A 14,170-nucleotide genomic window follows, 5' to 3' on the forward strand; every position below is an offset into this window, starting at 1 on the left:
GAACAATTTAAAAGTAGCCATCCTTCAACAACAAAAAAAAAAAACTTCAAAAACAGACTTCAAAGAGAAACTGCAGAGCTACAATTCATTTGCAAACTTAACACCATTAATTTGGGCTTGAATAGAGACTATGAGTGGCTGGCTCAATACAAAAGCAATTTTCCCTCGCTTGGTATTAACACCTCCTCCTCAATTATTGGGAGTGGACCACATCCACCCTGACTGAATTGGCCTAGTCAACACTGGTTCTCCACTTGTAAGGTAACTCCCTTCCCTTCATGTGTCAGTATAATGATGCCTACATCTGTAATTTTCACTCCATGCATCTGAAGTGGGGTTTTTTACCCACAAAATCTTATGCCCAAATAAATCTGCTAGTCTTTAAAGTGCCACCGGACTCCACGTTTTTGTATAAACTTTTGAAGTCATCAACTGTAAAATTCTTTATCAACTAAAGAAATTTCATTTTATACATTTTCTATTTGGGGGATTTTTTCACTTTCCTCTGAAGTGTCTGATACTAGACATTGTTGGAGACACAATAATGAACTAGATAGATCATTAGTCCAATTTATGTTCCATGGCTTTAGTTAGCAGGGGTAATCTGATTTACTTCATAATGATCTAGTTTGCTGTCAATTTCACTCCACCAAGCAAATGATACTAATTTTCTGAAATACACAAACTTAAATTTATTATGTATGATCACCAGTGTTTAATGCCTTAACTGTTATCTCCCCCATTCCTGTGTTTGCTTTTACCTGTCATCCCTACACTAGTCTTGTTTCTTCCCATCTCTCGACTTTTTTTTTTTTTTAAACTTCCTCCACCTTCTTTCTTTTCTGCATTCTCTCTACTTTTAATAGTAGGTGCTAGGAGGCAGTGAAAATTCAGCGAAAGCATTTCCTCTCCGGCACTATTACTCCCCGATTGTTGACCACCCCAGATATATCCTGGATTTGCATTTAATTAATGCAAAACAACATTTGTGGTCAAAGAATACAGCAGAACCTCAGAGTTACGAACTGACAAGTCAACCATACACCTCATTTGGAATTGGAAGTACACAATCAAGCAGCAGCACAGAGAAAGAAAAAAAAAAAAAGGGAAACAGTACAGCACTGTGTTAACCATAAACTACTAAAAATTAAGAAAAGCAGCATTTTTCTTCTGCATAGTAAAGTTTCAAAGCTGTATTAAGTCAGTGTTCATTCAGTTGTAAACTTTTGAAACAACCACCACCACCACCACTTGTTCAGAGTTAGGAACATTTTGGAGTTACAAACAACCTGAATTTCCAAGGTGTTCATAACTCTGAAGTTCTACTGTAACGCAGTTGCAAAATAACAGAGGATCAAGGGAGGCAAACTAACCACAAGTAAACTATATCTTCATTTTTCTATCATACAATCACAAACTTATTCATAAAGCAAAAATCACGAAAAGCACTTGTAATATAACAGATTTGGAAATTATATCTGCTTTGTGAAATATTTTGAGCAAATCCCAAAGAATGAGAATTGCTTATGGTATAAGAGAGCTTGCTTAAAATTTTATTAATAAACTTAAGCATATTAATGTTTGTGAAATATGCAACAAAACATGTGAAACACAGCAAAGCTATCTTACCTCATAATGCAGCATAAAGTTTTTATCTTTTATTCCACTAGAAATTAAAAATAAGACAGCATCATACAGGAGCAACTGACATCAGCTTCCATTTAGAGTAGGATTAAAAGGTTACATAGCTCCATTATCACTAAATACAGATGTCTATAAACATGAAAGTGAAGCAGGGGAAGTGTTTCAATGAACCAGCTGAACAGCAAGACCGTTTTCTGTTGCTTTTTCCCAGTAGTACATGAATTGAAGACCTTGTCTACACACAAAAATTGTACCATTTTAACTACACTGCTATAGTTAAAACAGTAAAAGCCCCCCTCCCAGTTTGGACACAGTTAAATTGGTATAAGAGATGCTTTTCTCGTGTAGCTCCTTACTCCTGGGAAAATTCTGCAGCAAATATTTACAAATTCTTCACACAATATTAAAATTCTGCATATTTCATTTGTCAAAATGACAGTATAATCATGACAGTTTCAATTATTTTGGTAATTTATTTCAAAATACCTGTCAGCAAGTATATTTGAAACAAAAGAGATTCAGGAAATGTTTGACAAATAGATTCCTTACTAGGCATGTTAATACAGAACTTGTAGTTTAAATGAATTATTACTCAATTACAGAACTGTATTTCCCACACCCCTCAGAAGCAGTGCAAAGGCTTTGGGGAGTTAGGGATAACGCAGGAGTTGAGGGAGAGGGAAGCAATTGCTGGGAAGGAGCCTGGCAGTGAACTTGGAGGGTTGTTGATGTGGGTGGGAGAAGCATGGAACTGGTTTTTTGGGAGGTGTGGGGCAGAGACATTGTTAGGGAGTTGTGGAGCCTCCCCTATGCAGACCCTGGCTGATCCCTAGCCTCTGTCAGGCACATCTGCCACTGTCCCCATATGTCCCTGGACACACACATACACACACCCCGCCATCCCCCCATCCCCAAGTGCCCCTGCACTCCCACTCAGACACCCCACTTCCTCTGTCCCCATATGTCCCTGCTCCCAACCCCCTCCCCCCACTCCATTCAGCCCCTGGCTCAGTGTTGTCACCCCACCAGCTCCTGTGTCATCACCCCAGTCTGCTCCCACACTAGGCCTTCTGAACCTTAGTCTGTGTGACCCCTCCCCCCAGTCCCGTGTGCCCCACTCTGTTTCCCCCCCCATATCCCATGCCTCTTCACCTGGCCCCGTGGGAAAAGTGCTGAGAGGAAGACAGCCTCTACCCCTCCCTCTTCACAGCTAACTGCCCTTTCTTCTGGTGCCTTTCCAGCAGAATGTATTATCGGGGGGGGGGGGGGGGGGGCGCTGTGTGAATCTGCGAGGGTTGTGAATTCTGTTTGTGTGCAGTGGCACAGAATTCCCCAAGGAGTAAGATCTACCATGGGGAAGGGGAATAAACTATATCAGTATAAGGCACCACTATGGACCAATTAATACACAGCATGTTAGTGCATTTTAGAAATCACACCCATGTAGTACACATTACCCCACAATGTAGACTAACTCTCCGTTCATTTCAGTGAGTGGGGTTTCCAACCCTCCAGGATTGTCCTGGAATCTCTAGTAATTAAAGATTAATCTTTAATTAAAGATGTCGTGATGAAACCTCCAACCAAAACTGGCAACCCTATCAGTGAGGTCATTAAAACTGAAGTATGACCAACTTCTCAACCAACTAAGAAGATTTTTCTTCTTACAAATTAGGGTCTTTGGAATAGATTACTTGAAGTAATCTACTTACTTGTCATTCATCTGACAATTTTATTTATTCTGGGTGAGTCAAAACTACATTATGCTTGGCTAGCGCCACCTAAAGTCACTGGAAAGGTAGTTGCTAACGTACAAATATGTTGCTCCATGTGTTGCATGTACTGATTCTACACAACACCACATTACTGCACATTATCTGTAGAGAACATACATTGAAAGCGTAAAAGGTGTACACTGTTTTCATTATTACATTAATACTTGGAAAAAATTATAAATCTGTTTTTAAAAATGCTATAATTTGGCACATTTATGTAGAGTTTTTACACATTTAGTAATCTTTTCACTTGGTCTCATTATTTAAAAGAGAATATTTTCTTGCAATATATTCTGATTTATTGTTTGTAACTACTGAGCCACTATAATCATAACCAATGACTAAAGGCAATTCCAAAGAGCTGCTGGGCATTTGGCACTTTTGAAAACCAGGCCACTTATTTAGAAACCTAATTTTAGGCATCCATTTTTGAAAATCTTGATGAATATATATTCAGTTCAAGTACCATTTATCAACTGTTTAAATTACCCATGCTCCTTTATTATAAAGGCAACAAAGCGATAGAAGATAGGAAGGCACATACCTCACAGCTGTTGTGATAAGATCAGATTTTACACTTGATTCTAGTGAATCAAATGTAACTGTACAGAGAACCTAGAACAAAAAAAGGGACAATGAAAACTCACACAGTTTATGATCATTTAAAGCTATTTATATTGGGCACAAAGATTTAAGGAGAGTTGATTCGGAAAGTTTCTGTTGTGATTTTTGTCAAACATCAATTCTCAATAGGTTTCTTTACAATAAAGACGTTGATAGAATCAGAACTTGGTCTTGTAAATGTCCACCAGTCTGTAAGGAAACGGATTGATTCCTGGCTCTCTCTGCCTGGCCTAGCAAAAGTATGGAGTACTACAGAGGTAGCATTTTCTCCTTAAGAGATACGAATTATCTCAGTTAATGACTCCCCTATTAACCAGTTAAAGAGCTAGATCAGGGGTCGACAACCTATGGCACACGTGTCAAAGACGGCATGTGAGCCAATTTTTAATGTCACGCTGCTGTCTGCCGGACCCGGGCAGACAGCAGCATGCCACTAAAAATCCTGCCCGGCCCGCTCTTTTCCGCCCCCTGCCCACTGTTCTCTCCTTGCGGGGCAGGCAAGCTTCCCCCCTCCCCCCCCCCAGCATGCTGGGTTCCTGCCCCTCCTCTGCTCCCTCCCTGCGGCCCGCTGATCAGCTGACAGCCCTTGCTACGGAGCGAGCGGGAAAGGTAAAAGCGGCACGCTCTGCTCCGGGGACCTTGGGGAAGGGGGTGGAATCAGCACATATCCCCTCCAGCCCCCTGCCGTGAGCCGCTCAGGGCAGGGGGCTGGGAGCACCCTCACAACCCCCCCCACAACCCCAGCCCTCTGCCCTGACCCCTGCACCCCCCCCACAACCCCAGCCCTCTGCCCTGACCCCTGCACCCCCCCCCCACAACCCCAGCCCTCTGCCCTGACCCCGGCACCCCCCACACATACCCAGCCCCCCCACACCCCATGCCCTGACTCTTGCACCCCCCACATCCCCACTCCCACCCTGAGCACCAAATGGGAGCTGCCCAGGTAAGCGCTCCACACCCAAACCTGCTGCCCTAACCCTGAGGCCCCTCCCTCATTCTAGCTCCTAGACAGACCCTGCACTCCAACCCCCAGCCTGCTCCTTCACCCCCAGCCCGCTCCTTCACCCCCAGCCCTGTTCTCAGCACACTCCCACCCTCATCTCAGTGCAGAGAGAGTAAGAGAATGGCTAGAACCAGGGAGAAGGTAGGTACCTACTCTATGTGGAGAGGGCCGGGACTCCAGACCCGCAGCAGGCTGAGCGGGGCCAGCAGCCGGGACCCTGACTGACAGGAGACGACGGACAGAACCCCAGACCGGCAGTGGGCTGAGCCACTCAGCCCGCTGCCGGTCTGGGGTTCTGGCTGCCTGCCCCTTGCCAGCCGGGGTCCTGGCTGCAGGCCCCACTCAGCCCGCTGCCAGCCTAGGTGAACGGAACCCCAGGCTGGAAACATGCTGAGCGGGCCAGCAGCATAAGATCAGCATTTTAATTTAATTTTAAATGAAGCTTCTTAAATATTTTGAAAACCTTGTTTACATACAACAATAGTTTAGTTATATAATATATAGACTTATAGAGAGAGACCTTCTAAAAAATGTTAAAATGTATTATTGGCACGCAAAACCTTGAATTAAAGTGAATAAATGAAGACTCGGCACACCACTTCTAAAAGGTTGCCCCCGAGCTAGACAGATGAGAATCAATCCATCCCCAGAAGAAAGATGGCCGTGAAACAGAGGTCTAGTAGGAGGTCTCAGATCAGAAACTCGACACGCAGATCCTCTAGCCTGTTTTAGAAAGGACTCCCTCTCCCCTCCACACCACTCTGAACTTTGATATAAAATGTATCTGAATACATAACTTTTAAAAAGATTTGCAGAAAAACTGCTTGGCAGTCTCCTACACAGTAGTAGTTCAGATAAACTAGACAATTCTATTTTAAGTGAACCTGATCATTGAACTAAACAACGCACACACACTGCTGTTTTTCAGCAAAGAATAGTTTTAATGTAAAACTCACATACTTTCTTTTTATAAGTAATGCATAGAGAGGGTTCAAAATAAATATTTATATATTAATGCAAGTAATAAGCAGTATTACTGTGAACCACTCTGAAAGGAAATTACAACTTATTAAATGGAATTACAGAAAAGCATGTTTGCAGGCCCAAGTTTCGGTTGCTGGGCCTTCTTCAGGAACTTTAAAAAGGCTGAAAGTGGATATGTGATTCTGCTTAACGGAATACTTCTAGGTAACTATGTTTTGCAATGTTATTTTGAAGTTTCCACTGGAACAGCAAACAGTTTCGTTCTGTACATTGTTTCTTCTAATGGGAGCCAGGCAATATTAAACTGAACGTGAATAGCACGCAATGCATTTATACTTTCTTACACTGGAAGGTATGCAAGGTGTTTTCAATAATTACTTGATTGAGAAATAACAAATGTCATGGTTAATGGAAACTTTCAGTTTATGAAAACTACAACTCTGATGTTTGAAAGTATTACCTGTGTTTGACCTCTCTGAAATAATGCTGATCCATGAAGTGTTTTAAACATATCCACTTCACAACTGATATTTCTGAGAGAAGTCAAGTCTCTACCATCACACCTATAGAAATAAAATATGAACTATAAAGTCAAGAAAACCATAATTATGGGGAAATATTTGCAAAGAATTTATTCAAAAAGGATTCTGTGCATTTACCTTCTGTATTCATTCAGAATAAAGCTTCTAAAAATATCCTTTGAAATAACATTAAAGGATTCCATAATTTCATAAGACTCAGCCTCTGGAAATTTCTCTAGAGATACCAAACACAAATTAGAACTCCAAGCTTCTAAAGTTGGAAAACAAGCTCTGTAATAAGCACTGTGGCCAGCATTAGGGTACAACAGAAGCCCGTTGTGTTGCTATACATGTTATTCACAATTGGGAGAACTCTCCAAACTGTTAGAAATTGGGTAAATCACATAGGTGGTTCCAGATCTATTACCAGGTCTACTGCTCAAAGAGTATCCTTCTAATTAACACAAAGTTTTAATACTGGCAGCTACAGAAGTCGGTGCTCCACTACTCTCAGACTGGTAGGACCAAGAGGAATAAGAAGACTTGCTTTCTATTGCTGCTGAAACACAAACATTTCAAAAGAGTAAAAACTAATGGACTGCAACAGTGCCAATCCTGAGCGGTACAGGGTCTAAGTCAGTAAGACGTGCACAATACCACCTTAGACTTCCATACCCCATGCACCCTGGGGTTTGGAGGATTTCACAGTTGGCTGGACCGCTTACAGAGACACATAGCTTTATTTTTTTTCCCAGGGGCAAGTAGGGATGGGGAGGTGAGAACCTGAGGTGCATCCTCAACTCCCTTCACATACATTAGTTTTTTCTTGTGCTCCTTTACAATGTGAAGGTAGGGCAGGAGGAGAAGCAAGCCTTTTTTTCTATTATGCCCCCCCCCCAGCATGTGGAAAAGGGGTGTTCAGTGGCAATATCTTTCCTCCTCACCATTAGGAGTTTGAGGAGGTAGACACAGGCTGATTACTGCAGTGATATAGCTTCTAACTACCTCAGCAACAACTGCTATCTGTTCAGTACTCTGCTCCCAGGCAAAGGGAGCAGACTTGATAAGAGTCTTTTCTTTCTCAACTATTTATGCAAAAGTGAGCAGAACTCAGGAGTTTGCCAGCTCCAAGAACAAAGAGCATTTATTGTACTTCCCTTGGGAGTAAGCACCCTAATAAACTCAAATGGGACTGTGCATTCATGCGGGAGATTGGAAGTATAAAGACACTATAATAGACCTGTTGAACAGGGGAATGGCAATCCCCTTCTTTCCCCTACATGCTGAGAACACATATCTTCAGGTAAACTGGCCAGAGCTAAGCCAAAGCATACACACAAAGTACTGGGCCTCACCCTGTGTTATATACTACACATGACCATTTCATGCAATGCAGTATTATTTCAGTGTTAATACAAAATACTGAATTATAAGAACTAAGTTTTAAATTGGAACTTCAGTAACAAAATACTATGCTCATCTTTGTGCTATACCACTGGTTTTTAACCTGGGGTCCAAAGACAATTTAAAACAGGTTTTCTTAAAACTTATTTAACTTATGACTAATTAACATTTTGGATAAAGGAAGCCTTTGTTCAAGATTCAGCACCCTTATGTCCCTTCAATGAAGATGTAAGGGCTTACAGTAAACATCTGAGATTTCAAAACAGGCATTCCAGCAAAACCAAGGAACACCAAAGCAGAAATTTCTGGTGTTTCTAAGCTACAAACAGAAAAAAATATATATATAAGCAAAAAGCGTTCAGGCCCACTTTATACATCAAGAAAAGGGCACAAGACCAATCTAAAAAAAAGTTACATCCTTTGCAGGTCTCCATAAACAGCAATCTTTCTTTTCAAAATAATGTTACAGGACTGTATTTATATTATGGTAGTGAATACTGGCCTCAAGTTCAGTGCCCAATTTTATTAAAACTGTACAAATATTACACAGAGTACAATACCTTTCAACTGTTCTTCTGTTTCAAGTCTTATCTTGTTAACTGCTTCATCTCTAGAAATCTAGATAAGATTTACATTACCACTGATATTGCAGACTAACAATAAAGCAACAATCTTGAAGTTCTGCACAGCTGTCTAGCAATGAGATAATCATAGCAATGAATCTAAGCACAAGGAATCATTACATACTGAAACAACAATCTCCAAGAGAAGAGCCTGTGATAACTTATTTATAGTACTGCACTGTAACTGTAGCCATGTTGGTCCCAGGATATTACAGAGACAAGGTGGGCAATGTAATATCTTTTATTGGACCAACTTCTGTTGGTGAGACAGACAAACTTTCAAGCCTGAAGAAGAGCTCTGTGTGGCTCAAAAGCCCGTCTCTCTCACCAATAAAAGATATTGCCTCACCCACCTTGTCTCTCTTACACTACATCTTGCAGAACAGGAGGAAATACAGTCAAGTGTTAGTGGCTCTTTAAAGAAATGTCATGGGGATAGCAGTACAACTAAATCTAAACATGGACTAATTTAGAGAATTAAATTCAGAGAACTGATTCAAATACGACATTAAAAAAAACCCACAAGATTTTGATGGCAACACTTACTTTGTCATGGCTAAAATCTGCAAATACAGCACAGACCTTGTCAGAGGCAAGCCTTTTTGAAGAGAAAAAAGTAATTAACCTGATTTGTTTACCTGTACAAAGTTTGAACAAGTCACCATCATAAATGCATTTAGTGTTCTAAAGAAAATGGTGACTTTAAAAAGGTTGCTAGACTAAGATTTATATTAGTATTATAGCAATACTCATAAGCGGCATTATATAGAATAAAAAGTTTAACTTGTTCTGATACGAAACCCTATATTCAAGAGTTTAATATGGCCAGAAACATACTGTTCTATGTTGAAACTTGGTACATAAAGTCTATTCTTTAGCAAATGGTTTGATATTTTGTTGAAATAAAATTTAAAAGCAGTTATGTTCATATCCACCTTGTATTTCATAGAATCATAGAATATCAGGGTTGGAAGGGACCCCAGAAGGTCATCTAGTCCAACCCCCTGCTCGAAGCAGGACCAATTCCCAGTTAAATCATCCCAGCCAGGGCTTTGACAAGCCTGACCTTAAAAACCTCTAAGGAAGGAGATTCTACCACCTCCCTAGGTAACGCATTCCAGTGTTTCACCACCCTCTTAGTGAAAAAGTTTTTCCTAATATCCAATCTAAACCTCCCCCATTGCAACTTGAGACCATTACTCCTCGTTCTGTCATCTGCTACCATTGAGAACAGTCTAGAGCCATCCTCTTTGGAACCCCCTTTCAGGTAGTTGAAAGCAGCTATCAAATCCCCCCTCATTCTTCTCTTCCGCAGACTAAACAATCCCAGCTCCCTCAGCCTCTCTTCATAAGTCATGTGCTCTAGACCCCTAATCATTTTTGTTGCCCTTCGCTGGACTCTCTCCAATTTATCCACATCCTTCTTGTAGTGTGGGGCCCAAAACTGGACACAGTACTCCAGATGAGGCCTCACCAGTGTCGAATAGAGGGGAACGATCACATCCCTCGATCTGCTCGCTATGCCCCTACTTATACATCCCAAAATGCCATTGGCCTTCTTGGCAACAAGGGCACACTGTTGACTCATATCTAGCTTCTCGTCCACTGTCACCCCTAGGTCCTTTTCCGCAGAACTGCTGCCTAGCCATTCGGTCCCTAGTCTGTAGCGGTGCATTGGATTCTTCCATCCTAAGTGCAGGACCCTGCACTTATCCTTATTGAACCTCATCAGATTTCTTTTGGCCCAATCCTCCAATTTGTCTAGGTCCTTCTGTATCCTATCCCTCCCCTCCAGCGTATCTACCACTCCTCCCAGTTTAGTATCATCTGCAAATTTGCTGAGAGTGCAATCCACACCATCCTCCAGATCATTTATGAAGATATTGAACAAAACCGGCCCCAGGACCGACCCCTGGGGCACTCCACTTGACACCGGCTGCCAACTAGACATGGAGCCATTGATCACTACCCGTTGAGCCCGACAATCTAGCCAGCTTTCTACCCACCTTATAGTGCATTCATCTAGCCCATACTTCCTTAACTTGCTGACAAGAATACTGTGGGAGACCGTGTCAAAAGCTTTGCTAAAGTCAAGAAACAATACATCCACTGCTTTCCCTTCATCCACAGAACCAGTAATCTCATCATAAAAGGCGATTAGATTAGTCAGGCATGACCTTCCCTTGGTGAATCCATGCTGACTGTTCCTGATCACTTTCCTCTCATGTAAGTGCTTCAGGATTGATTCTTTGAGGACCTGCTCCATGATTTTTCCAGGGACTGAGGTGAGGCTGACTGGCCTGTAGTTCCCAGGATCCTCCTTCTTCCCTTTTTTAAAGATTGGCACTACATTAGCCTTTTTCCAGTCATCCGGGACTTCCCCCGTTCGCCACGAGTTTTCAAAGATAATGGCCAAGGGCTCTGCAATCACAGCCGCCAATTCCTTCAGCACTCTCGGATGCAACTCGTCCGGCCCCATGGACTTGTGCACGTCCAGCTTTTCTAAATAGTCCCTAACACCTCTATCTCCACAGAGGGCTGGCCATCTTTTCCCCATTCTGTGATGCCCAGCGCAGCAGTCTGGGAGCTGACCTTGTTAGTGAAAACAGAGGCAAAAAAAGCATTGAGTACATTAGCTTTTTCCACATCCTCTGTCACTAGGTTGCCTCCCTCATTCAGTAAGGGGCCCACACTTTCCTTGGCTTTCTTCTTGTTGCCAACATACCGGAAGAAACCCTTCTTGTTACTCTTGACATCTCTTGCTAGCTGCAGCTCCAGGTGCGATTTGGCCCTCCTGATATCTTTCCTACATGCCCGAGCAATATTTTTATACTCTTCCCTGGTCATATGTCCAACCTTCCACTTCTTGTAAGCTTCTTTTTTATGTTTAAGATCCGCTAGGATTTCACCATTAAGCCAAGCTGGTCGCTTGCCATGTTTACTATTCTTTCGACTCATCGGGATGGTTTGTCCCTGTAACCTCAGCAGGGATTCCTTGAAATACAGCCAGCTCTCCTGGACTCCCTTCCCCTTCATGTTAGTCCCCCAGGGGATCCTGGCCATCTGTTCCCTGAGGGAGTCGAAGTCTGCTTTCCTGAAGTCCAGGGTCCGTATCCTGCTGCTTACCTTTCTTCCCTGCGTCAGGATCCTGAACTCAACCAACTCATGGTCACTGCCTCCCAGATTCCCATCCACTTTTGCTTCCCCCACTAATTCTACCCGGTTTGTGAGCAGCAGGTCAAGAAAAGTGCCCCCCCTAGTTGGCTCCCCTAAATGGCTTTTAATGACAGTTTCAAGGGGATTCATCTATAAAGGCTGGAGCAAACACAAAACTGGTGGAGTTCTTATTTAACCAGGTACTGCACACTTTAAGTTTCCCTGTTAGTCAAAAAATATCTAAGATTTATTTTAAGTGACAGTTTATCTGAACTGACAGTTATAACATATTATCAATCCACAAAACCCATATAGACTGCATGGTGCATTAAGAAATTAAGGAACTTTCACATAGTACTACTGTAAAGGAACTTTTATGGTGCAATGTATATTGAGCCAGACACTGCAAGCATAAAATGGGGGAGAGCATTTGTTATTGACATTTTTTAAAGATACTTAGAATTTTCTGCTATAAAGGAAATGTACAAAAAATTAATAAGCACCTGACTGAAAGCCAACAGGACCCAAGACATTTAGATTTAAGCAGGCACAGTCTTCAGCTCATGCCAGAGAAAGAATTATACACCCTGATAATTTAATAATGCTTTTTAGTGTATCTTTCATCCTTGATTGCCCAATTTACTGCTTTTATTTTCTATACTTGTGCTATCACTGTCAATGTAGTTTTCTGAATTCTGCTTTCTCGTGTGTACAATCATTTTCTGATTTTTCTCTCTCTTTTAATTGTTGAAACACCCAGAGTTTGTTGGCTGCATTCCATTAATTCTCAGTTATAATGCTTACAAGAGATCCCTTCAAAGCATGTATCAAAGATGGATGGGAAGAAAAGTGGGAGGTTTCAGTTAATTAGTCTTACATTAAGTACACCATTGTTAATACTTAGGTTGTTTGCGGCAATAGATTGTCTAAATATGAAATTAGTGCCCAAGAAATTCTCCTCTCCCCAGCAATCACACACATAGACCCCGTTTATATTATTGGAAGTTGGGCCTCACTGACAGATCCATAAGCTTGTCTTCTTACAATGCAATTCTACACAGAGATGTCACCTTTATAAAAAAAAGGTGAGGGGATGCCAGCATGCGGTCAATTTGGAACTTGTAAAGATATATATTTCTACAGTTTTGGATGTTTAGGGGCCCCAGATTGATACTTTCCTCATTTTTCTTTTACAGACAGAAGTCATGTCCCCCAACCTGTAACTTGGGGAAAAGTTTGTACATCAACATGGGGTAGAACAGTAGAGACTACATGTAGAGAAGAAGTTACAGCTGCTTCTTCAAAACAGTAGCAATCCCAAAGTCCTCAGAGATGGGGCTAGAGAAAAGAACCCGTGTGCCCTCCTCCCTGAATACATACTAGTTAGGGGGGGTAAGAGGACTCCTTTTCCTTCCCACCAAAGATATGTGAGAGTGCTGACGGGATAGGGAAACTTATGTGTCCTACTAGACATGTGTGGGTCAATCTTTGGGGAACCCCACCCAGATGGCAGAGAGAACTGAGAGACAACAACATTCTAAACTGGGGAGAGGAAGAGGAGAATGCATACTGGGAGAGCACTACAAGGAAGCTCAGTGCGTCAATTACATTTAAGCTAGTCTTGAGCACCAAGTTCTCAGTTCCCTTACAAAGCAGCCAGTGGGCAAACTGGTATTCCCCTCCTCAGCAGTTCTGACGTGCTGCTGTTAGGCAGAAGAGAGACATGGTCTTGTGCATTTCCCACCCCAGCCCTCTTTCATGGGGAGGTATTTGCCCCCACTTGCTGGCTTTCCCTCCCAGCAGGGACAGATGAAAGAATTGCTAGGAGGGTTGTACAGATGCATAGGGTAACAGGTCTCTAAACACCAAAGGGAGAGTGGGAAGCCATGCAGCATCTCCCCAATACTGATCCGTCTCATCCTCACCTTGAATTCTCTCTGCTACCTCCAGTTAGAGTTTCCCGCACTCAAGATTGCTCCATTTTTTCCCCAATTTTCTTTCTAAAAAGGGGGGGACCACAGGTGCTTCAGCCTGAAGATGCCTCCTCTATTTGGGGGAAAATGAGAACCTCTCTTGCTTATTTTTTGTGGGAGAGGAGGGCCTGGGATGGGTTCTCTGACTCCTCCTTTCCCACCCTCATGTCTTCAGGCTGCCACAGTAGCGTTGCCCTTGTGACTAAGCAAAGAAGGGGTATAGAGGGCCAGGGCTTGTGACTGACTATCAAAAGGAAGAAAAAGCTGAGGATAAGTCAGGGTCTCAAACGTTCAAAACAAGTAATATTTTGTATGAAAAAAGCCCAGAAATGAGGGTCAGTTAGTGATAGAAGTTGGTCACACTAATGCTCTTCATTAGAACCATTTGTTTTTGTACTTACTGCTTTGCACATTCAACAATCTCTGCTGGAGCACTAAATAACTTCTGAACAGTTCTCTTGGC

The 14,170-nt window shown here is 42.3% G+C and overlaps 1 protein-coding gene across 3 annotated transcripts in view; it reads right to left on the reverse strand.

Annotated features, from left to right (window-relative positions):
- The window catches only part of PNPT1 (polyribonucleotide nucleotidyltransferase 1), a 74,541-nt gene that overhangs the window by 48,163 nt on the left and 12,208 nt on the right, over positions 1 to 14,170 (reverse strand). For all 3 annotated transcript variants that reach the window (XM_074949482.1, XM_074949481.1, XM_074949483.1), the window contains exons 9-15: positions 14,109 to 14,170; positions 9,125 to 9,176; positions 8,516 to 8,573; positions 6,690 to 6,786; positions 6,491 to 6,593; positions 3,964 to 4,034; positions 1,630 to 1,666 (exon numbers count right to left, since the gene is read on the reverse strand). The exon at positions 14,109 to 14,170 is cut by the window's right edge and continues 125 nt beyond it. In XM_074949482.1, coding sequence (XP_074805583.1) covers positions 1,630 to 1,666; positions 3,964 to 4,034; positions 6,491 to 6,593; positions 6,690 to 6,786; positions 8,516 to 8,573; positions 9,125 to 9,176; positions 14,109 to 14,170 — 480 coding nt within the window. The remainder of the gene's footprint in view (positions 1 to 1,629; positions 1,667 to 3,963; positions 4,035 to 6,490; positions 6,594 to 6,689; positions 6,787 to 8,515; positions 8,574 to 9,124; positions 9,177 to 14,108) is intronic.

The sequence above is a fragment of the Natator depressus genome, chromosome 3, assembly GCF_965152275.1.
Source record: "Natator depressus isolate rNatDep1 chromosome 3, rNatDep2.hap1, whole genome shotgun sequence".
NCBI classification, from domain to species: Eukaryota; Metazoa; Chordata; order Testudines; family Cheloniidae; genus Natator; species Natator depressus.